The 25,792-nt window shown below is 42.1% G+C and overlaps 1 protein-coding gene across 10 annotated transcripts in view; it reads left to right on the plus strand.

Annotated features, from left to right (window-relative positions):
* nrxn3a (neurexin 3a) overlaps positions 1-25,792 on the plus strand; it is a 316,041-nt gene that overhangs the window by 248,914 nt on the left and 41,335 nt on the right. For all 10 annotated transcript variants that reach the window (XM_058398173.1, XM_058398174.1, XM_058398175.1 and 7 more), the window contains one exon: positions 11,024-11,195. In XM_058398173.1, the coding sequence (XP_058254156.1) occupies positions 11,024-11,195 (172 nt within the window). The remainder of the gene's footprint in view (positions 1-11,023; positions 11,196-25,792) is intronic.

Consider the following 25,792-nt stretch of genomic DNA (forward strand, 5'->3'; position numbering starts at 1 on the left):
CAGAGTGAAATGAAGCGTTTCCTCTCTGTAGGATTGTCGGGTCTAAACTTCTTCTTAGGATTTTTTTGAGAAACCGTTAAGAGAGGAGTTAGCATCGCTGTTACATTTCTCATCATATCAAAGAGCAACCTTTAATCCAGGAACCATTGGAGCGAAAATCACGTCTCCGTCAGACTGATATCTGAACTGGAGAGATTTTACTCAAGGACATGGCCCCCGGAGTGCTCTCGCTCACGCTCGCTCTTTTCTCCTGGACTCCGGCCGCAAATCTCTCTGCAGTGGCGGCGGTGCTGAGAGGCAGACAGGTAGGTAATTGTGTGTGCTGCCTCGCTCATTGATTTCCTGGCAGCTCTCACCGAGCAGGCGTTCCAGCCCGGATTCCAGGTTGTTCCAACCCGTGAATCGGTTGCGCCGCAGAATCTTATCTTCCTGACGCATTGTGTGAGACGCAGCTGCTTCAAACTGAGGAGACAGAAGCTGTTAGAGAGACGTCTGACTTTCAGGACTCTGTGATGGACTGCTTTCTACTCTAAAGTCTGGAAAAGAAGCAGAGCTTTAAACGAGTCTGACAAGATGGAGAGAAAAGAAAAAAAGAGGCTGGCGAGGGGAAGGACTGTTAGCCTTTTGCACGAGGAACATAAATAAATCGTACATAAATAGAGAAAAAAATTAGTAAAGAATTAAAATTGTGTGATGTCACAACACACCTGGAACCAATCACAGCTTGAGAACCTGCATGCTAAGAAATCTAGCTAATATTAGCGACGGATAAAGCCATGGTTGTCGCGGTAACGTTGGCATGGTAGCGTAGCTGCTATTAAATAAACTGCTGCTTCGATTCACCGGGCTGTAATTAGATTGCCGATCTGAACGAGTTTAAACATGACTGATGAATCAGAGGTTAGCTTTCCTGGGTTAGTTTCTGGATATGAAGATCAACATGAATGTTGCACAATGCCCGAGTTTTGATGTTTTGCCCGAGTTCCTGACCTGAGATTCCGACATTTTTCTGTGTCGGAGGTCAGGTTATTATTATTTTTTCGATCAAATTCGGGTTTAGTACAAACCTCAATTCCAATGAAGCTGGAAAAACTTAAATAAATTTCATATTCAATTGAAAACACCACAAAGACTAGATATGAAACGTTCAAACTTGATTGTCTCTTGCAAATATTCACTCATTTTGAATTTGATGCCTGCAACACACTCCAAAAGAGCTGGGACAGGGGTATTTTCACCACTGTGTTACATCACCTTTCCTTTTAACACTCAATAAGCTTTTGGTAACTAAGGACACTAATTGTTGAAGCTTTGTAGATGGAATTCTTTCCCATTCTTGCTTGATGTATGACTTCAGTTGCTCAACAGTCCTGGGTCTGCCTTGTTGTATTTTGTGCTTAATTTTCAATGGGAGACAGGTCTGGACCGCAGGGAGGCCAGTCTAGTACCCATACTCTTTTATTACGAAGCCATGCTGTTGTAACACGTGCAGAATGTGGCTTGGCATTGTCCTGCTGAAAAAAGCAGGGATGTCCCTGAGCAAATTTTGCTCCAAAACTTGTTTGTACCTTTCAGCATCAATGGTGCCTTCATAGTTACCCATGCCATGGGCACTAACACACCCCCATACCATCACAGATGCTGGCTTTTGAACTTTAACACTGATAGCATATCTGGAGGGTCTTTTTCCTCTTTAGCCTGGAGGACGCGATTTCCAAAAACAATTTTAAATGTTGACTCGTCAGTCCATAGCACAAATTTCCACTTAGCATCAGTCCATCTCAGATGAGCTCCGGCCCAGAGAAGCCGTCGGTGTTTCTGGGTGTTGTTGTTGTATGGCTTGTGCTTTGCAACTCTGCTAACTGACACTGGTTTTCCAAAGTGTTCCTGAACCCACATGGTAATATCCTTTACAGAATGATGTCTGTTTTTAATGTAGTGCCGTCACTACAGGTCACGGCCATTCAGTGTTGGTTTTCGGCCTTGCTGCTAACGTACAGAGATTTCTCTGGATTCTCTGAATCTTCTGATGACATGATGGCCTGTAGATGATGGAATACATAAATTCTTTGCAATTGTACGTTGAGGAAATTTGTTCCTTAACTGCAGGACTATTTGCACCCCATCCTCTCTTGTGGATGACTGAGCCGTTCAGTGATACTCCTTTTATACCCAGTCATGACGCTCACCTTTTTCCAATTAACATGATGGATGCTAGCAGGTGAACTAGCTGCTAGCATGGGGAGATTTTCTGAGCAGTAGCCAGTGTACAGAAAGGTGAATAAGAAACCATCCGCTTCTTTCATTAAACTCTGAAACAAGGTAACACTTTACCTGCGATGGCAACTTTTTTATTTATTTATTTTTTAACAGCTCCAGCTGTTTGTCTCGACGTTCACAACTTGTAGAACATGTTATTTCTGCTCAGGCATTCCCAAGCCATCTCTTCAACACCTTCATTTAAGTGTTTAAACACAGCTTTAAGTGCTAATAGGCGCTCTTAGCAAAGCTAGCAAAAGCCTGGAATGGATTTGCGCCATTATTAGTCACACAAACACACACACACACAAACACACACACACACACACACACACACATGTTTGTGTAACTGCTGCACAGAGCTGTCGAGCTGTCCCACTACTCCAGCGAGCTGTCTGTTCTCGTCTCCCGATGCCGTGTTTGCTTTACCCGTCGCTCGTCTCTCCGTGATTGGCAGATGCCGGAGTTCTTGCTTTGCCGGCGGAGAGAAAACAGACGCTAGCGTTTCATTGCATTTGACTCCAGCTCACGTGAAACGTGACATCACATCACATCCCTAGAAATCGCAGGCTCCGCCCACATGAAAACGCCAGGTGATATACAGAAGTACTTCTTTTCTTTTCTTTTCTTTTCTTTTCTTTTCTTTCTTTTTTTTAAGAGTAGGCGATTATGCCGGCAGACTAGACACCAGTCAAGAAAACAAAAGGTGGAAAGACAGAGAGGTGTAAATAAGACTGGCAGAAGGAGGAGTGAAAAAAAAAAGAACAAAATCTGTCAGAAGTCAAACTCGAGCCACAGAACCGTGTTGAACAAGATGCTTTTTATTTTATTTTTTATCTGAAGTCAGTCATATGATCTCTGGTGAAAATCTCTGCACCTTTACCATCAGAACAAAACCACCGGAATCTGAATATTCATGAATATGCAAATTAGCCACAGGCCAGAGCTAGTCTGATTAGCTAGCGTCTCTAGTAAAGTACACTACTTTTCTACTTTTCTTTTTTAGCCACAGTGGACAAACCGAGAAAAAAAAGGGTGCAGATTTGCCCCTGTGTTCTCTCCTCCAGCCATTTGCATATCGCATGTGATTGGCATTCAGCGTACTGTGACATCACACTCTTTATGTAGAATTTGCATATCTTACGAATTTTGTGAATTTCACCTTATTAAAAGTGTCATCTTCTGACATGGGAACGAATGAACAAACGGTTCACTCAAACAAAACTTGAGTGTGTGTGTGTGAGTGTGTTATGTATGTGTGTACAGTATGTATGTATGTGTGTGTGTGTGTGTGTGTATTCATGTTTTTGTGTATGTATGTGTGTATGTATTTATGTTTGTGTGTGTGTGTGTGTGTTTATGTATGTATGTATGTGTATGTGTGCATGTGTGTGCATGTGTATGTATTTATGCATGTGTTTGTGTGTGTTTGTGTGTGTGTGTGTGTGTGTGTGTTTGTGTCTGTGTTTGTGTGTGTGTGTCTGTGTTTGTGTCTGTTTTTGTGTGTGTGTGTGTGTTTATGTATGTATGTATGTGTATGTGCGCATGTGTGTGCATGTGTATGTATTTATGCATGTGTGTGTGTGTGTTTGTGTGTGTGTGTGTGTGTTTGTGTCTGTGTTTGTGTGTGTGTGTGTGTGTTTGTGTCTGTGTTTGTGTGTGTGTGTCTGTGTTTGTGTCTGTTTTTGTGTGTGTGTGTGTTTATGTATGTATGTATGTGTATGTGCGCATGTGTGTGCATGTGTATGTATTTATGTGTGTGTGTGTGTGTGTGTGTGTGTTTGTGTGTGTGTGTCTGTGTTTGTGTCTGTTTTTGTGTGTGTGTGTGTGTGTGTGTGTTTATGTATGTATGTATGTGTATGTGCGCATGTGTGTGCATGTGTATGTATTTATGTGTGTGTGTGTGTGTGTGTGTGTTTGTGTGTGTGTGTGTGTGTGTGTCTGTGTTTGTGTGTGTGTGTCTGTGTTTGTGTCTGTTTTTGTGTGTGTGTGTGTGTTTATGTATGTATGTATGTGTATGTGCGCATGTGTGTGCATGTGTATGTATTTATGTGTGTTTGTGTGTGTGTGTGTTTGTGTGTGTGTGTGTGTGTGTGTCTGCATAATGTTGACGTGCGCTATAACAGATCCTTTTTTTGTTGTTAGGAAATATTGAATTCCTCCTTGAACGACATTCAGAGAAAAAAACTCTCTCTCTCCGTTACACACTATATCTAAGAAAAAAAAAAGAAAAAAGAAATAGATTTTTCCTTCTGTCAGCAAAGTTAGCGCTGCGCCTCTCTGCCTTCACGTTGTTCCGCTTCTTTCTCTCTTTCTTTCCTTCTGTTTTTTTCCCTCTCTCTGTAAGAATGTCGATGTAGCAAGTTCTGTCCAGATTAAATGTTGCCTAGCAGCTGCCGCTGTTCTGTAGACCCAACAGCCTTGGCAAGCGAATCAGCAGCTCGCCGTGAATTAAAGAGCTCTTTCTGCCTCATCGCCACGTTTGATATCTCCATAAGCTACTCTGGAGACTCACCAGCTCCTCAGCACAGATGCTCACATACACACACACACACACACACACACACACACACGTTTAGCCGTTGCTTTTTTCCTAATCTGTGCTTTCATCACTTTTCTGTCAACGCCTCAGTTTGTGTGATCACACTTATAAATGCTTATAAAGGCTTTCCAAAAGTCTACTTATCCTGTCCATTACTTATTCATCATGTTATATTGCACTCCTTATACACGCATTATACACGACATACTTAGTACACACTCTAGTTCCACACATGATGCTTTATAGCCAGCTTTATTACACGTTATGAATGTTAACATCTACACTACGATGATTCTTCTCAACAGACGAAATGCTGAGTGCTAGCTGCTAACACACTGGTTAACGCCAAGCATTAGCTTATGTATCAGAATTTCTGGAAAATGTGGAGTAATGACGGAGGGCGTGTTTTCGATGTCTTTGAGTGACCATATATTGGCAAAACCACGCCCACTAATCTATCTAAAGCAGTCTATGTGGTTTATGTATTAAAGGCTATATGTATTACATCATGGTATAATGCACTCCTTATACACGCGTTATACACATTACATGCTTAGTAGACATTTACTCAGCTCTAGTTCCACACATGGCGCTTTATAGCCAGCTTTATTATGCGTTATGAATTTTAACGTCTATGCTATGATGATTCTGAGTTTCTTCTCAACAGATGAAATGCTCAGACTGCTAGCTGCTAGCACACTGGCTAACGCTAAACATTAGCTTACATGTCAGAATTTCTGGAAAATGTGGAGCAATGGCGAAGGGCGTGTCTTTAATGTCTTTGGGTGACCATATATGGGCAAAAACACGCCCACTAATCTATGTACAGCAGTCTATGTTGTCTATGTATTAAAGGTGATTCTGGTGTTAATGAAGCTTTATAAGCATTGTGTGTGTGTGTGTGTGTGTGTGTGTTTTTTTTTTCCCCTGACAGAGTAATTTTAGAGTAATTCTGAGACCTTTATTTTTTTCATTCACAAACTGTTGAACACCTCGACTTGTTGAGGGAGGAATAAATAAATAAGTAAATAAATAAATATTACTACTACTAATAATAATAATAAAAAAAATAATACTAATAAAATAATAATAATAATAATAATAATAATAATAATAATGAAGTAATAATAATAATAATAATAATAGTAATAATAATAATAATAGCATATCTAACAGGAATAATCAGCCAATTTGAATTTTTTCAACCATATTTTAACATTTATTTTATTTTTTTTTAGTAAATATTATTTGAGTACTTATTTGTTGATTCCTTTTCCATTAGGTTCAGGGTTTTTCTGGACAGCTAGCATGTTGTTATAAGGCTCTATGAATGCTTGTGTCCGTGTGAGGGGATTAGGAATACTTATAAACACTTATGAGCATCCAGCAGTGTGGAGAGCTGTGAAGAGCGCATAATATAAGCATGAGAAATAAAAACACTATCAGATTTCTCTCATTTTATTTAAGTAAAATTTTTAAAAAGCACATTTTTCTTTCTCAGATAAATCCATAGTTAGCATCTGTACCGCGTGCCACCAGTTATTAGCATGTAGAGGAGTAAATCGGCAGTGGCGTTTCTGTCCAGTGAAGCTCTGAGTTTAGCACAAAGCTAAAAATTGACTTTTATTTGACCTCGGCCTCGTTATTGATGAAACAATCAGGTGGGAAATAACGTGAGCGACGCCGCTGAGAGTTTTCTTATCATCCGAACACACACTCCTCTCTTTCTCTCTCTCTCTCTCTCTCTCACACACACACACATACACACCCTAGCACTGGGTCTTATCCTATTATCAGTGTGTGAGCAGGTGATACTTTACACGTCTGTGTGACATCTTTCACACGTTTAATTTTTCTGTACCGTTCTCAACAACCTCATGTTCCTGTAGAACTATCTACCTTAGAGCTGACCTGTTACTCACTTATTCACTCAGTGACTCATTCACTCAGTGACTCATTCACTCTGTGACTCAATCACTCAGTGACTCATTCACTCAGTGACTCATTCACTCAGTGACTCATTCACTCTGTGACTCAATCACTCAGTGACTCATTCACTCTGTGACTCATTCACTCAGTGACTCATTCACTCAGTGACTTATTCACTCAGTGACTCATTCACTCAGTGACTCATTCACTCAGTGACTCATTCACTCAGTGACTCATTCACTCTGTGACTCAATCACTCAGTGACTCATTCACTCTGTGACGCATTCACTCAGTGACTCATTCACTCAGTGACTTATTCACTCAGTGACTCATTCACTCAGTGACTCATTCACTCTGTGACTCATTCACTCAGTGACTCATTCACTCTGTGACTCATTCACTCAGTGACTCATTCACTCAGTGACTCATTCACTCAGTGACTTATTCACTCAGTGACTCATTCACTCAGTGACTCATTCACTCAGTGACTTATTCACTCAGTGACTCATTCACTCTGTGACTCAATCACTCAGTGGCTCATTCACTCTGTGACTCATTCACTCAGTGACTCATTCACTCAGTGACTCATTCACTTAGTGACTCATTCACTCAGTGACTTATTCACTCTGTGACTCATTCACTCAGTGACTCATTCACTCTGTGACTCATTCACTCTGTGACTCATTCACTCAGTGACTCATTTATTCAGTGACTCATTCACTCAGTGACTCATTTATTCACTTATTCACTCAGTGACTCATTTATTCACTTATTCACTCAGTGACTCATTTATTCATTTATTCACTCAGTGGCTCATTTATTCACTTATTCACTCAGTGACTCATTTATTCACTCATTCACTCAATGACTCACTTGTTCATTCATTGACTCATTCATTCAGTAAATCACTCCTTCACTCATTCATTCCCACTCTTACGCATTTTTATTGCTATTTTATTTAATTAGATTACTAAATAAGTTGATAAATGGAACCTTGAATGACCGGATGAAGGACAGGCATGTAGTTTGGTTAAATTACAATAATTATATTATAATCAAAAGCAAATAATATAATATAATATAATATAATATAATATAATATAATATAATATAATATAATATAATATAATATAATATAATATAATATAATCTCAGAAATCAGGGATGAGTGGCGGAGCTCTACAGCAGAGGAAAAAAGACTGAGATGTTAAAGATATATAAAGGTGATGTTTGAGTTTGATTGTTCTTTGAGCACGAGACTAAACATCTCCAGATTCCACAGAGCGTCGGGGAAACTGGTATATCCTCCAAACACATGAAATATTTACTCTAACCTCAGCGTGTGATATTCAATATACGACACTTTTAACCCGCCGCTTCCTTTCATGCATCAGTTGCCAACAGCGTTTTCTTTCCCAGAAGCTCTGTGCTGTGTGTGTGAGTGATATTAGAAATTGGATGAGGAAAGAGAGAGTGGCACTTAAAGTCAAGTCTTCAGAGCCCGATGTAAAAACAGCGTTTCTGTGATCAAAAAGTAATGCAGCCGTTCCGGGCTTATTCCGGCTAAAAAGATGCTCTTACTCAAAGTAGAAAACGGGAGGAAACGTCTCCTCGTGCTCCAGCGATCTCGCCTGTAGCACAGTTTGGGTTCGGAGCCATTTTGTTCTGGTAAATATTTTATTTTCTACTGTTTTTTGTTTTTTTTTTTGGAAATAATGTTTTTCTGTGACATTTGTTAACCAGCGTGACCTTTATGAATCGCCTCAAAACTGTAACTGGATAGAACCTGAACATGTTGAAATGAAATATTAATGCAAATTGTTTGCATATTAATTCAGTAAATCAACATCTGGCATAATTGAATAACAATGAAATAATAATAATAAGTAAAAATTGTAATAGAGATTCTGAATGAGAGGATGAAAAGAGAATTAGTATAATAATAATAATAATAATAATAATAATAATAATAATAATAATAATAATAATAATCATTCTTCTTCTTCTTATTATTATTACTACTATTATAGTACTACTATCATTATTATTATTATTATTATTATTATTATTGTTATTTGAGAAAATGTCGGACGATCGTAACCGAACGAAAGCGAGCGAGCGTCCGTGACATCCAGGTGAACTTGAAAGCAGCGGCCCAGATTTCCGTGGCAGAGATGTGGAGTGATAAATGCACTGGCTGTGATAAACATCTCCCCCGATGCTATTCATCACCTGTCATCATTTCCCCGTGCTGCTGCTGCTCCTTCTGATAAGAACAATGCCAGGTCTGGTTTAACATAAGCGTGAAATATGTCTGAACAACCCAGAAAGCTCGCGCGCGACAGTAACAGAGGAAGAAACGTGAAATGATCATCAGACAGGATGAAGAATGAAGTGAATAAAATCAATGTGTCCAAGGATGTGGTTTACTTTAATGACTGCTGCAGTTGGAAAACGATTCTTACACTCCACTTCCTGTCTGTGTCCAAAGTTAGGGTTAGGGTTAAGGCTAGTGTTAGCGTTAGGGTTAAGGCTAGGGTTAGAGTTAGGATTAGGGTTAAGGCTAGGGTTAGAGTTAGGGTTAATGCTAGGGTTAGAGTTAGGGTTAATGCTAGGGTTAGAGTTAGGGTTAATGCTAGGGTTAGCGTTAGGGTTAGGGTTAAGGCTAGGGTTAGCATTAGGGTTAAGGCTAGGGTTAGCGTTAGGGTTAAGGCTAGGGTTAGAGTTAGGGTTAGGGTTAAGGCTAGGGTTAGCGTTAGGGTTAAGGCTAGGGTTAAGGCTAGGGTTAGCGTTAGGGTTAAGGCTAGGGTTAGCGTTAGGGTTAGGGTTAAGGCTAGGGTTAGTGTTAGGGTTAGGGTTAAGGCTAGGGTTAGAGTTAGGGTTAGGGTTAAGGCTAGGGTTAGCGTTAGGGTTAAGGCTAGGGTTAGAGTTAGGGTTAAGGCTAGGGTTAGCGTTAGGGTTAAGGCTAGGGTTAGAGTTAGGGTTAGGGTTAAGGCTAGGGTTAGCGTTAGGGTTAGGGTTAAGGCTAGGGTTAGTGTTAGGGTTAGGGTTAAGGCTAGGGTTAGAGTTAGGGTTAATGCTAGGGTTAGCGTTAGGGTTAGGGTTAAGGCTAGGGTTAGCGTTAGGGTTAGGGTTAAGGCTAGGGTTAGCGTTAGGGTTAGGGTTAAGGCTAGGGTTACGAACCAAACAATACACCAGAAGCATTCCGGACCGGAAAGCGTTTTTCCAAACAGGATTATTTTTATTTATTTATCATGTTGTATTGTATACAAGTAAGAAATCACTTATTGCACCTTTAATGTTGTGTCGGTCCGTCCAGCTGATACACACCTTACACAACACATGTTACAGCCAGGAGCAGTGATTATATCTGTCTTAACAACGTTGTTAGCGATTTAACAAAGATATGATGCTCTGTGATTGGCTCATGGAGTTAAATGATGCTCTGTGATTGGCTTGTAGAGCTGCATGATGCTCTGTGATTGGCTTATGATATGAAATGATTGTGTCATGAAAATAAATGATGCTCATGATACCAAAAGATAGCTCATGGTGATTGGCTCATGGTTCAAAATGATGATCTGTGATTAGCTGATGATTGTAAATGATGCTCTGTCATTGGCTCATGGAGCTGAATGACACTCTGTGATTGGCTCATGGAGCTGAATGACACTCTGTGATTGGCTCATGGAGCTGAATGACACTCTGTGATTGGCTCATGGTTCTAAGCAATCCTCTGTGATTGGCTCATGATGATAAAAGATCACCATGATGACCACCTTTCCCCAGAAATGACCTGGAAATTATTTTTATTTTTACACAAAAAAACTAAAACTTTGCCCAACTATGTATCTTTACTTCCTGTGAGAAGATCATCTCCCTGCTGCCTGATTCCTCTCAGCTCCCTGTCTCTAACTCACTGATTCACTTGTAGTGAAATTAAACCAATAAAAAAGCGTCGATCTGGAGGAGAAAACGCTGCATGTTTCAGCTGACAAATGAAGCTTCCTTATCATTCAGTTTTAGCGCGATTGATTTTGATGGATGAGGCCGGGGAAGGCTGATGAATTCTTTTCATTAAGGCCACTGCTTTATCACCATCTGAGGTCGCCCATGCAAATGCCTTCAAGAGCCCGGAGATCCTGAGCTAAAACAAGGACAACGGAGTATAGATCGCATTTAAATAAGTTATTAACTTTACACAGAAGGGTCATCGGGTCAGCGCCAGAGCTAAATGCCTTTCTTTGGTCGTTATTTTTTTGTATTTATTTTTGTATCTTCTCCTGCTTTCAGGAACAAGGCAAAATCAGCGTCACCTTCAACATCGGACTGGTGGACATCGTGGTGCAGGAGAGCAGCATGCCGGTGAACGATGGCAAGTACCATGTGGTGAGATTCACACGAAACGGGGGCAATGCCACGCTTCAGGTGGACAACTGGGCCATCAACGAGCACTTCCCCTCAGGTACGAGCTCTCTGGACCTTCTTTAACCTTTACTCTAGGAAATCAGGAAGATGTATGGACAGAAGGCAGAAACGGACAGCAACTGCTTTTTGCTCTATTTCCAAAGTCACTCTGTTTGACCTCTGTGTGTGTGTGTATATGTGTGTGTGTGTGTGTGTGTGTGTGTGCACTACACTTAACTTTTCACCTTTAATATCCTTCTTTTTTTCTTTTATCTCTGACACTGAGTCTGTGCCGTTCACATGAAAAGCAGCAAAAAGGTTTTTACACATTTAAACACAAAACCCAGCTTAAAAAAATTAATACAAAACCCAGCTTCAAGAAAAAAAGGAAAACCCATCTAATATATATATATATATATATTTATATATTTAAAAAAAACACAAAACCCAGCTAGCTAAAAAGAAGAAGAAGAAGAAACACAAAACCCAGCTTAAAAAATGCAAAACCCAGCTTTAATAAAAAATAAATAAATTAAAAATCCAGGTTAAAAAAATAAACACAAAACCCTTAAAAAAAGTTTTAAAAAAATTGCAAAACACAGCTAAAATATAAATAAATAAATACACACAGAACCCAGCTGTAAAAAAAGCAAAACCAGGCTTAAAAAACAACACAAAACCCCACTTAGAAAAAAATAAAAGCAAAACACAGCTATAAAAATAAATACATTAAAAAAATGCAAAACCGAGCTTTAAAAAAACAGCTAAACAAAACAAGCTTTTTTTTAAAAAAAAGAAAAGCAGCTTAAAAAAAGAAAAAGCCTTTAAACAAGCTGCTATAGTGTGATGGAAATGAAATGTAAAGAATATAAAACCTCTTCATATATTTTATAACACATTAATATATAACTAATAACTTTATAATAATTTCAGTTGAACATATTTCACTAGTCACGTCCTTCAAGATCAAATTTTTAGTCAATAGTTTTATTGTGTTGCAGTTTCCCTGTGAGATTATAAGCTGTGGTTTTATTTTAAAGACAGAAGAAAGCCAGGCTGGTGATGGTGATGTTTCTATCTGCTGTAACAAAACAGGAAGTAACTTCATCTTCATGTTCTGGAACAGGACCCTGGTGTGTTACGACCCAGTCTAGGGTTGGGACGCACAGCATGAGAAATGGCACGGGGTTAAACAGATATATGTATGGGATGGAACAGACATAGGGAGAGTAACGACACACAGACAGTGGTGAAATAAAGTGGATATTATATTATGAATGTAGTGATATACATACACCATACAGTGAACCGGAGAGGACTTCAGTGTGTTTTAGACGTGTGTTTTTCCCTCTGTTGGAGAACCTTACACTGAATTTTACTGGTTGAAGATGAAAGAGCAGAAATGGGTTTGAGATCAACATTTACTTTCTATTTACTTTGAATAAAAACAAACCTGGAACTATTTTTATGAATATATCACCCCTAGTCATCTAAAGAAAAACAGAAAATTCTTAAAGTCCTGAGTGTCTGCTTTCATATGAGCTTCATATTAACCTCCACTGTGGAGTGAGACATGACAAAGACACTCAATCATCAACATGGACACAAGAAAAACAGAGGAAATAAAGTTTTTTTAGTTTCTGGGTTTTAGCAGACACCTTCATTTAGAGCACCTTACATATTTATCTCATTTCATACAACTGAGTATTTAAGGGGCCCAGCAGTGGCAGCATGGTGGACTTTGGGATTTCAGCTTACAACCTTCTAAGCACTAGGCTAACACCTTAACCACTAAGCTACCACATCCCTGTTGGGTGCTTAGAGCCATTTTATTTCCTAAATAAATTTCTCATTGTCAAGGTTGGACAGGATTAAGAAGGAGTACATCAGAGGGACAGCTCATGTTGGACGTTTGGGGGACAGAGTTAGGGAGGACAGATTAAGATGGTTTGGACATGTTCAGAGGAGGGAGAGTGAGTATATTGGTAGGAGAATGTTGGACATGGAGCTGCCAGGCAGGAGGAAAAGAGAAAGGCCAAAGAGGAGGTATATGGATGGAATAAATGAGGATATGAAGCTGGTGGGTGTAAGTGTTGAGGATGCAGAAGATAGGTGGAGAGAGATGATTCACTGTGGAGACCCCTGAAGGGAAAAGCCCAAAGAAGAAGAAGAAGAATTTCTCATTGTCTAAGGAAAGTGGCATCAGTGTAGAACGAGAACTGTTTGGTTCTTAGCTCAAGAAAATTTTATTCTTAAATCACAACAAAAAACATTATCATAAAGGGAAGCCAGTGCTCTCATGTAAAACGTGATCACGTGGTACATCCGTATGCATGCCGACTCCGAGCGGTCCTGGCTCTCTGGACCACACCGTACCTTTATAATTGATAAAAATAAATGAACGTCACGGCAGGGCATTGAAACGACGGTCTCTGCTCACAGCAGCAGTAAATGACTCTGTCCCGTCTTTATTACTTCATTGTTGTCTGCTCTTCTTTTATTACTATTGGACTGTCTCTCGTCTCTTCAGGGAGATGTAAGGCCTAGCAGACAAAACCAATTTTCTTTACACGTGTCCTGATTTAAACTTCTCCCTGCTTCGAGAGCTGCGGCGTTATTTCATGCCTCTCGCTCTCCAGAACATTAAGCAGCGGCCAATCTTCCTCAAGTCCACCAAGTGGGTGGACGTATGAGCAGCGCAATCACTTTAATGGTCACGCCACGTTAACGTTCCCTTGTCTCTGTGATATTTAAACTCGCTGCGGCTCACTGGGGGAAAGTTTTAAGACCTGGATGACGTAAGGAAGGAAACTTCTCACATTATAACTGACGATCCTGGAAGCTCCGCCCCTTTTCCCATGGTTGTGTAAGAGCAATAAACACTTCATTGGCATCAGTGTGGAAGGAGAACCGTTTCAGTATCTTGAGAAAATTTTATTAGTTATTCTTTTGGAATTTGTGTTTAATATCATATTCACTTTAATGAAGTGATGAAGAATCTAATAAACGCTTATTTATGATTTCCTGGAAGCCACGCCCACTTTCCAACGGCTTCTGACACAATAAACGGAAAACGTATGTTTGACTGTAGCTAGCATTAAAGGAGTATAGAATTAGCGTCAGATAATCAGACATTTGGAGAAATTTAGCGCTAATGACAATCACGTAATAAAGAACAATGTTTGCTCTCACGTACACGTCAAGCTTGTCGCTATAGAAACCTGTATGACCTCAAAACTACAACAGTTAGCATGTTCACGTGTTAAACTCTAACATTTCACAGTTAGCATGCTAGCTTAGTGCTAAGACAAGACCAACATGGATTGCTCAGACACACCGACAACAATAATGATATTACGTAATTCCTAGTTTCTTCCAAGTAAATTCCGAATTTCTGTGCAGGGTTATATGCTGACTAGCTGCTGCTTGGTTTTGCCCCGATGCCCCAGGCCTGTGTGTGTTTTTTTTTCTTTCCAGGGAGGAGGTCAGTACTAGAGCGCTGAAACAGTTTTTTTTTCGTCCTTAAGTGAGACGTAAAGCATGTAATTAGCTGAATGCTGATTAGCTGCATTAGCTGCAGCTAACTCCATACCATGTCTCTGCTGCTGACTCAGACACTCACAGCTGAATAATAAGTGTGTGTGTGTGTGTGTGTGTGCCCCAGGCTATGTACACACTCCTCACTGTTAGGAGGACTCTGTGGGTTTTTTGGGCTGATGAAGCACAGCCAGAGCGAACTTTCACATTCACGCTAACGTCATTCCTCACGCTGATGCCGTCTCCCCCACCGGCTCTCTTCACATCAGCCGCTTCGTCCTGCTCTGAGGGTCAACACACCAACTGACCATTTAGCGTTACGTAACCGTGCATCTGCCTGAGGATCGAATTTGGCAAACGACAACTTTAGCTCATAGAAACATTTTTATTATTATTATAAAACAGATATGTTTGGTTAGCTCCTTGCTTAGAAAAGAGCCCTCGGATGCTGGCGTCCATTCCGAGTGTCCACTCAGAGCTAAAGCCCTGAGCGTGTAATATACGGTGTATTTCAGAGCAGCAAGCGTCTGTACGCTGTTACAGTGACCTTGCCTCGGGTTCTAGAGCAGCGTGTGGACTGCAGGAGTACATCACTGCTCTTATGAATGTCACCGTTCAGTGCGGGAGACGTCTCTATAAACGCAGACGTAATTGACTTTCGTCCTCAAGGTCCACACGCGGTGATAAAAGCCCTTCCCGAGCGCTCCTGAGGGTCAGAATTTGGTTTTTATCCTGCAGCACTGCAAGCCATGAAGGAATCCTGTTATCTGAAGCTACACAGATGAGATTAAAAGGGAAGAGGAAATGAAGCTTGGTTTCTGGAGCGCTGGCACGAGGCACTCGGCCGTGAACAAACAGCTGCGCTTTATTTCTTAACACGTCCAGGTATTAATCAGAAACGGCTCCAGCACACCAGGTCTTTTTTCTGGCATTTGCGTTCGAATAATTACGCAGAGCGAGTCCGTTAGTCCGGCTGAAGAAGCAGACAGAAAGTGAAGGATCCATACATCAGGGAACATGACCGCAGGCGATATGGAGATGACACGTGACACTGAGACAGCTGTGAAGCAGAGCCTGCTGGGTAACGGTCAATAGTCTCTGTTATGAAAAGAGACACACCTCCGGCTATCTTTTGCCCGAGTTTTATTTGCTTGTTTGTTTGTTTTGTGCAGATTGTTTTTCTCAGTGTGTCCGGGGTGTTTCGTTTCCCTGTAACTTCTGCATAACTGTCTGAATACAGAATGATGGATGGATAAAAAAAACACATGGGGGGATGGAAAGAGCAATGAACAAAATAAAGGCAGGTTGGATAAATGCATGGATGGATGAATGGATGGATGGATGGATGGATGGATGGATGGATGGGGAGATGGATACATGGATGGATGGATGGATGGATGGGGAGATGGAGACATGGGTGGATGGATGAATGGATGGATGGAGAGGTGGGTGGGTGGATGGATGGATAAATGGATGGTTGTTTGGATGGATGGATGGATGAATGGAGGGATGGATGGATGGATATAAGAGATGGGTGGATGGATGGATGGAGAGATGGATGGAGAGAAGGGGGGTGGATGGATGGAGGGAGAGATGGGTGGGTGGGTGGATGGATGGATAAATAGATGGTTGTTTGGATGGATGGAGGGAGGGATGGATGAGCTGAGAGGCTGGTCAGTGTGATAGATTGTAGACTGAATGTATGGATGAATTGTTGGATGGACAGATAGATAATGAATAGATGGACAGACAAATGGGTGTGTGGTCAGGGTGTTATGTGTGTTGTGTGTGTATTGGGTGGTGTTTGTTGTGTGTGTAGAGGGTGATGTGTGTTGTGTGTGTAGAGGGTGTTGTGTGTGTATTGGGTGATGTGTGTTGTGTGTGTAGAGGGTGATGTGTGTTGTGTGTGTAGAGGGTGATGTGTGTTGTGTGTGTATTGGGTGATGTGTGTTGTGTGTGTAGAGGGTGATGTGTGTTGTGTGTGTAGAGGGTGTTGTGTTGTGTGTGTATTGGGTGATGTGTGTTGTGTGTGTATTGGGTGATGTGTGTGTATTGGGTGATGTGTGTTGTGTGTGTATTGGGTGATGTGTGTTGTGTGTGTATTGGGTGATGTGTGTTGTGTGTGTAGAGGGTGTTGTGTGTGTATTGGGTGTTGTGTGTGTATTGGGTGATGTGTGTTGTGTGTGTAGAGGGTGTTGTGTGTGTATTGGGTGATGTGTGTTGTGTGTGTATTGGGTGATGTGTGTTGTGTGTGTATTGGGTGATGTGTGTTGTGTGTGTATTGGGTGATGTGTGTTGTGTGTGTAGAGGGTGTTGTGTTGTGTGTGTAGAGGGTGATGTGTTGTGTGTGTAGAGGGTGTTGTGTTGTGTGTGTAGAGGGTGTTGTGTGTGTAGAGGGTGTTGTGTGTTGTGTGTGTAGACGGTGTTGTGTTGTGTGTGTAGACGGTGTTGTGTGTTGTGTGTGTAGACGGTGTTGTGTTGTGTGTGTAGACGGTGTTGTGTGTTGTGTGTGTAGACGGTGTTGTGTTGTGTGTGTAGAGGGTGATGTGTGTGTAGAGGGTGTTGTGTTGTGTGTGTAGACGGTGTTGTGTTGTGTGTGTAGACGGTGTTGTGTGTGTAGAGGGTGTTGTGTGTGTAGACGGTGTTGTGTGTGTAGACGGTGTTGTGTGTGTAGACGGTGTTGTGTTGTGTGTGTAGAGGGTGATGTGTGTGTATTGGGTGATGTGTGTTGTGTGTGTATTGGGTGATGTGTGTTGTGTGTGTAGAGGGTGATATGTGTGTAGAGGGTGTTGTGTGTGTAGAGGGTGATGTGTTGTGTGTAGACGGTGTTGTGTGTGTAGACGGTGTTGTGTGTGTAGACGGTGTTGTGTTGTGTGTGTAGAGGGTGTTGTGTGTGTAGAGGGTGTTGTGTGTTGTGTGTGTAGAGGGTGTTGTGTGTTGTGTGTGTAGAGGGTGTTGTGTGTGTAGACGGTGTTGTGTTGTGTGTGTAGAGGGTGTTGTGTGTGTAGAGGGTGTTGTGTGTTGTGTGTGTAGAGGGTGTTGTGTGTGTAGAGGGTGTTGTGTGTGTAGACGGTGTTGTGTTGTGTGTGTAGAGGGTGTTGTGTGTGTAGAGGGTGTTGTGTGTGTAGAGGGTGTTGTGTGTGTAGACGGTGTTGTGTTGTGTGTGTAGACGGTGTTGTGTGTGTAGAGGGTGTTGTGTGTGTAGAGGGTGTTGTGTGTTGTGTGTGTAGACGGTGTTGTGTTGTGTGTGTAGAGGGTGTTGTGTGTTGTGTGTGTAGACGGTGTTGTGTGTGTAGACGGTGTTGTGTTGTGTGTGTAGACGGTGTTGTGTGTGTAGAGGGTGTTGTGTGTTGTGTGTGTAGAGGGTGTTGTGTGTTGTGTGTGTAGACGGTGTTGTGTGTGTAGAGGGTGTTGTGTGTGTAGAGGGTTTTGTGTGTTGTGTGTGTGTAGAGGGTGTTGTGTGTGTAGACGGTGTTGTGTTGTGTGTGTAGACGGTGTTGTGTGTGTAGAGGGTGTTGTGTGTTGTGTGTGTAGAGGGTGTTGTGTGTTGTGTGTGTAGAGGGTGTTGTGTGTGTAGACGGTGTTGTGTGTGTAGACGGTGTTGTGTTGTGTGTGTAGAGGGTGTTGTGTGTGTAGACGGTGTTGTGTTGTGTGTGTAGACGGTGTTGTGTGTGTAGAGGGTGTTGTGTGTGTAGACGGTGTTGTGTTGTGTGTGTAGAGGGTGTTGTGTGTTGTGTGTGTAGACGGTGTTGTGTTGTGTGTGTAGAGGGTGTTGTGTGTGTAGACGGTGTTGTGTTGTGTGTGTAGACGGTGTTGTGTGTGTAGAGGGTGTTGTGTGTGTAGACGGTGTTGTGTTGTGTGTGTAGAGGGTGTTGTGTGTTGTGTGTGTAGACGGTGTTGTGTGTGTAGACGGTGTTGTGTTGTGTGTGTAGACGGTGTTGTGTGTGTAGAGGGTGTTGTGTGTGTGGTGTTGTGATGTGAGTGTATAGAAGGGTGTTCTTTTGTGTATTGTAGAGGGCGTGGTAAGGTGCCCCTGTAGATGAGTAATAGATTGTTCTCGAAGTCTGACTCTGTGTCCAGCTCTGTGTCCGGCTCTGTGTCCAGCTCTGTGGCTGGTTCAGTGTCCAGCTCTTTGTCTTGTTCTGTGTCTTGCTCAGTGTCTTGCTTAGTGCTCGGCTCTGTGTCCGGTTTTGTATCCAGCTCGGTGTCCGGCTCGGTGTCCGGCTCATTGTCCGACTCTGTATTCGGCTCTGTGTTCAGCTCAGGTCAGTAGATGAATACTGACCACCGTGTTTACTGTCCTCGCTCTGGTCCTGTCAGCACTCTTACAGCAGTGTTGATGTTTGTATCCTGGACTCACGTGTTATTTTTGTGTGTTCTGCCCGTGTGGTGTTCAGTTCCTCTGTGCTGAAGCAGTCGGTGGGAATGGGAGCAGCGAGCGATGGGAATTTTGTCCGTAATTGCTGCCGCAGGAGGAGGAGTGATTGACGGCTCGCTATTTAAAACAGCGAGATTTCCAGCTGCAGCACATCCAGGCGACGCCTCCATACGGTTCGCGCATTAAAGCGTAACACTGAGGGACACGTGAGAGACACGTGGCGGACACGGGAGACACGTCTCGCTTCATGTAGCTGATGTAAACGTGTACACAGATGTTCTAACACATTCTCTGTTCATTTAAAGCTGTGTGTGTGTGTGTGTGTGTGTGTGTGTGTGTGTGTGTGTGTGTTATTTCCCGGATGAAAGGAAGTGAGATCAGTGTGTATTCATTTCATGTCACATGTTAATAATTTACTACATCCTCAAAGCTCTGATGCTTCGTGATACTGAGCTGCACACCGAAACGTACAGATTATACAGATCTTAACATTTAACACACACACACACATCACACACACTCTTACACACTTACACACACTCACACACACTCTTACACACTTACACACACTCACACACACTCTTATACACTTACACACAATCCATGCTGCCATGACTCCACTGTCTGACTTCCCTAAAGAGACACACTGTGTGACCTGAGGGTCTGACCCGGTGTCCATCCTCCACACACACACACACACACACACACACACACACACACACTTAGTGAGAACCTAGATCAGAAGGTTACTATAATTTTGCCAGAAATTATTGTTATTATTATTCAATAAACAAAGTAATTAAAAATATCAGAATATTGGAAAGTTTTAATAATAATTAATTGTATATCAGAAAAAAGCTTCTTAATCTAAGAAAGATAATGAATTAATTAAAAATATTAAGTAAGTGCTTAAATTTCACATTTTACTTGAAGTTTAGAGAGTATAAAATTTAAAAAGAAGAATTTTAAATAAATATTAGAACACATGGGTTGTGAGAGCTGATGAAATATTTAAATGTTTAAGGATTAGAAATTTTTTTTATTTTTAATAAATAAATAATTAAATAAATAAATAAATAGTCTGGGGGGGGAATAAATAGTAGCAAATAAATAGTAGTCTTGGGGGTAAAAATTTTTGTCTTTTAAAAAAAATTATTTATTTATTTATTTATTTATTTATTTATTTATTTATTTATTTATTTATTTATTTATTGTGTGAAGCAATGGAACCTTCCTAAAACAAAGTTTTAAAATTCCATGTGGATGCACTGAAATGCCGTTTTGTTTCTCCCTCTGACCTCGAGTCAGTGCCTCACGCGTCCCGTATCTGGAAGCCCTGTAGATATCTGAGGATAAAAAGCAGCTTTATCATGTCAGCATCTCGGTACACGGCGTACACAAAGCGGTGACCTCACAGGGTGAGTGATCGGATGGAGCGCTGCCGAGTCGTCCAGCCCTCTCGCAGAGACGATAAGAAATCCCCCGAGCTTTCGCGTTTCGGCCGCAGGACACTGCGTCTCTCAGGAAAAGCTGCGGGGAGAGAAAAACCCGGGACTGACCCGCTGAAATAAGACGGAATAAACCCTCGACGTTAAGACGGAAAATATCCGTCATTTCCAGAAGATTTAAGTTTCTTTACATGTGAAACAGACACTTTGCTTCGAATCAATTACTGATATCAAACACACAAATCTCCTGACCTTGTAAATCTCACAGTGAGGAAAAAATAAGAGAGATAAGCTTTCTTTATCCACCTCTGGTCTAATCCTGAAATTAAAGGAAGCCACCGGGGAGGACGAGACAAACGAGACGGACCGTCCTCAGGAGTTTGTGTGTGTGTGTGTGTGTGAAAATGAGCACGTAGGACTGGTTTAAAAAGAGAAAGTACTTTTAATATCCTTTAAGTTTAATCAGCTGTTAATCTGCATGTGTGCTGCTTCTTCTATTCTCCTCATTCCTCCTTCTTTAATTAAACTTCCTTTTGTATTCCTGGAGAAGATTTTCTCCTCAGGACCAGCGCCTCATGCTGTCCTCTCTCGCAGAGCCATAACAACGATTTTCTCCGTTTTTCTAGCAGAGCGGAACATCAGAAACATTAGGCTGAGAGTTAATGCCAGATTTTTCCACTATTCGGAGGTTTAATGCAGAGCTGGATCGATGCATCCGGCAGACAAAAAACAGACAAATCCATAAACATCTGTGTGGACTGGAGAGATGAGGAAAGCTGAGAACATTGCAGAACGTTAATTGATGAGATTCGAAGTTTCGGTTAATATTTGAGTTAAATATTCACAGTAATTATGTGAGGTGAGGTTATGTCACAGTCACAACCTTCGTGACTTCCTGTGTCCCTTAACGCTTTACGGTGCCGTGTCGTGTCCTGCCCTTCGCACGGACCGACGCGGCAGCTCAGAAGCTCTGGTCCATTCAGAGACGGAAAGTAAAGTCGCAGCTATAATCAGGTTGGTTCTCCGTGTCGAATCCCGTGGCCTAGTTCCGGATCCATTAGTTATTATGCCGTTCAGCATTATAGATGATGTGAGCTAGACGTGGTAGGCGTCGGTTCGGTCCGAGACCCTCGGGAAGGCGCAGAGAAGCAGGTGCGGGTCGGAAGCAGGTGCTTCGGTCCAGTGGAGGTGTTATTTTTAGCGGCGTGATGTTCCGGATCGCAGGAGGAGCACGCTTGCAAAAAAGTCTGGCCATGAATAATGAGAAAAGACAGGAAATGACATCAGCAGTTTGCAGTAGCTAGAGTAGATGTTTTTTTTTCTCAGTGTAGTCTGTTAAAAATCATGACCAAGTTAGAGTTCTTTGAAAATAATTTATAATAATATGGCAGCCAGGTGAATATATATATATATATATATATATATATATATATATATATATATATATATATATATATATAAACACAGGACCACAGAGTTTCTAGAAGATTTCGGACCGGATCCTTTTCCAGATCCTAAATCTATTTACAGAAAGCTTTAAATCAGTTCTAGCTTCTAACTAGCTCTCTAGCGTCTGTGTGGACCTTCACGATGTCTTATTTTTATTTTTCCAGCTGGTTGCTGTAGGAGTTAACAAGGGGGCGGGGTTAATTTAGCCCAAGCCATATCAGTGTCACTCAACAACCAATCAGAATTAGCCACCAGTTTCATTCAGCATGACTCTCAGCTGATTAAAGACATTTCGAGATGATTTCTGTAACAGAGGTGAGACAGTAGAGTCGGACAGACGAGTAACAGTGCCTCAGAGATCATGATCATGAGCTGAGAAGAAAGCGTGGACAGAGTGCAGGTCTGTTTGGATTTCCTGTGTGCTGAAGCTCTTCCTGTCAGGAGTTTTATTGTTTCCTTTTATGCTTTCTCATCTTTTTTTTGTACCTGAGTTAGGATTTTTCACTGTTTTTGTGTTAAAATGTAGTTAGAGATGTAAATTACCGGATTCTACCATTTACCAATTTAAAGGTGTGTTACATAATGACTGAGAGAGAGAGAGAGAGAGAGAGAGAGACAGAGAGAGAGAGAGAGAGAGAGACAGAGAGAGAGAGAGAGAGAGAGAGAGAGAGAGAGAGAGAGAGAGAGAGAGAGAGAGAGAGACAGAGAGAGAGAGAGAGAGAGAGAGAGACAGAGAGAGACAGAGAGAGAGAGAGAGAGAGAGAGACAGAGAGAGAGAGAGAGAGAGAGAGAGAGAGAGAGACAGAGAGAGAGAGAGAGACAGAGAGAGAGAGAGACAGAGAGAGAGAGAGAGACAGAGAGAGAGAGAGACAGAGAGAGAGAGAGAGACAGAGAGAGAGAGAGAGACAGAGAGAGAGAGACAGAGAGAGAGAGAGAGAGAGAGAGAGAGAGAGAGAGAGAGAGACAGAGAGAGAGAGAGAGAGAGAGAGAGAGAGAGAGAGAGAGAGAGAGAGAGAGAGAGAGAGAGAGACAGAGAGAGAGAGAGAGAGAGAGAGAGAGAGAGAGAGAGAGAGAGACAGAGAGAGAGAGAGAGAGAGAGAGAGAGAGAGAGAGACAGAGAGAGAGAGAGAGAGAGAGAGAGAGAGAGAGGGAGGGAGAGAGAGACATAGAGAGAGAGAGACAGAGAGGTCATGGCACCTTCATGCAGCATTCCTCATTGTAATGGTGATGAGTGACCTGTCCTCTCTCTCCATCTGCTCTCTCTGCTCCACCTTTCCCCTCTCGGCCTCGCTCTCTACACCTGCTCCATTCGTTCTTATTACTGTCTCTTCCTCCAACAAACTACACAATCTGTTCACTAAAGACCTGACTGCCGAGTGCACCGTGCCCTCCCGATCGTACCGGAGCGCCTCACGCCTCCCATCCTCCTGTTCCCTTTCACCTGGACCCACACGTGTCCTCAGAACCGTTTACTCTCACGCCCGGCTTTATTTACCCGATTTATCAGTTTAGATTCGTCCCAATGCGGTCAGTTCTCGAACATCAGACATGAATTATCGAGTTTTGTGCTTTCAAAGCACTGGATGAAGTCGAACAGTGAGTTCACACCTGAGCTGAGAAGAAAGTGTGTGGGTCTGTTTGGATTTCCTGTGTGCTGAAGCTCCTACTGTCAGGATTTTTATTCTCCTTTTGGGCTTTTTTTTGTTCCTGAGCACAAAGTTAGGATTTTTCATTGTTTTTGTGTTAAAATGTAGTTAGAGATGTAAATTACCAGATTCTACCATTTACCAATTTAAAGATGTGTTACATAATGACTGAGAGAGAGAGACAGAGAGAGAGAGAGAGAGAGACAGAGAGAGACAGAGAGAGAGAGAGAGACAGAGAGAGAGAGAGAGAGAGAGAGAGAGAGAGAGAGACAGAGAGAGAGACAGAGAGAGACAGAGAGAGAGACAGAGAGAGAGAGAGAGACAGAGAGAGAGAGAGAGAGAGACAGAGAGAGAGAGACAGAGAGAGAGAGAGAGAGAGACAGAGAGAGAGAGAGAGAGAGAGAGAGAGAGAGAGAGAGAGAGAGAGAGAGAGAGAGAGAGACAGAGAGAGAGAGAGAGAGAGAGAGAGACAGAGAGAGAGAGAGAGACAGAGAGAGAGACAGAGAGAGAGAGAGAGAGACAGAGAGAGAGAGACAGAGAGAGAGAGAGAGAGAGAGAGAGAGAGAGACAGAGAGAGAGAGAGACAGAGAGAGAGAGAGAGAGAGAGAGAGAGAGAGACAGAGAGAGAGAGAGAGAGAGAGAGAGAGAGAGAGAGAGAGAGAGAGAGAGACAGAGAGAGAGAGACAGAGAGAGAGAGAGACAGAGTGAGAGAGAGACAGAGAGAGAGTGAGACAGAGAGAGAGAGAGAGAGACAGAGACAGAGAGAGTGAAAGTTATAGAGAGACAGTGAATGTGTGAGAGATAGAGAGAGAGTGAGGGAGAGATGGGGGGCAGAGAGACAGAGAGTGTGAAATAGATGGAGAGAGGCAGAGAGAGAGACAGAGACACACACACAGAGGCAGAGGAGAGACAGAGAGTGTGAGATAGATGGAGAGAGGCAGAAAGAGAGACAGAGACACACACACACAGAGGCAGAGGAGAGACAGAGAGTGTGAGATAGATGGAGAGAGGCAGAGAAAGAGACAGAGACACACACACAGAGGCAGAGGAGAGACAGAGAGTGTGAGATAGATGGAGAGAGGCAGAGAGACAGAGACACACACAGAGGCAGAGGAGAGACAGAGAGTGTGAGATAGATGGAGAGAGGCAGAGAGACAGAGACACACACACACAGAGGCAGAGGAGAGACAGAGAGTGTGAGATAGATGGAGAGAGGCAGAGAGAGAGACAGAGACACACACAGAGGCAGAGGAGAGACAGAGAGTGTGAGATAGATGTAGAGAGGCAGAGAGAGACAGAGACACACAGAGAGAGAGACAGAGAGAATGTGTAAGAGATAGAGAGTGAGGGAGACAGAGAATGGAGGGCAGAGAAACAGAGAGTGTGAGATAGATAGAGAGAGGCAGTGAGAGAGACAGACACAGAGAGAGAGAGAGAGAGAGACAGAGACAGAGAATGTGAGATAGGTAGAGAGAGAGAGAGATTTTAACCCACGACCCTGGAGCTTCAGGACAGATGCATTACAGCTGCACTGAATGTAATCCTGTACTCTATTTCCCATCAGCCCCAACTTCCTGTAACGTAACTGATCTACACGACGTTAATGAACCCTTCAGTCTAGTCATTAAACATCTGTTTAAATTCATTCAGTTTAACTAGAAACAATAAACTCCTCTGTAATATTTAACATAAACTATACGTCATTTTCCCCCTTAAATCTGACTGATATCAGATAATGTTATAGAATTCCCATAGTTTTATACCCCCCGCCCCGCCCCCCCAGTCTCAGTAACCAGAGTGACGTCTTTCCTTTTCTCTTCTTTGCCCCTGAGAGGTAACAGGTGCCTGTGATTTGCCCCGTTTTCTCTTCACAGTTTTTGTTTTAGTCGTTTCCATTGTAATAATATTAAATAGTTTTCGTTCACACTTCACTTTACATCCTGAGTGAGGATCATCAGAGTGTTACATCACCCCGAGACACACCTCACGATGAACGAGGAAGAAGAAGATTCCTGTCTAATTATCACTTTGTTTTGGGTTTTTTTTTTAATCCTTATTAGGTACATGCTCAGAACTGCAGTCTGCGTAAATGTTTCATATGATAAAATCTCACTTCTTATTAACAATCTGGTCAATAAAAAAACTGGCTTAAAAAAAAAAAATAAATGAATGAATATATTTTAAATAATTAAATAAG

This window comes from Hemibagrus wyckioides, linkage group LG09 (assembly GCF_019097595.1).
Source record: "Hemibagrus wyckioides isolate EC202008001 linkage group LG09, SWU_Hwy_1.0, whole genome shotgun sequence".
In the NCBI taxonomy this organism is placed as follows: Eukaryota; Metazoa; Chordata; class Actinopteri; order Siluriformes; family Bagridae; genus Hemibagrus; species Hemibagrus wyckioides.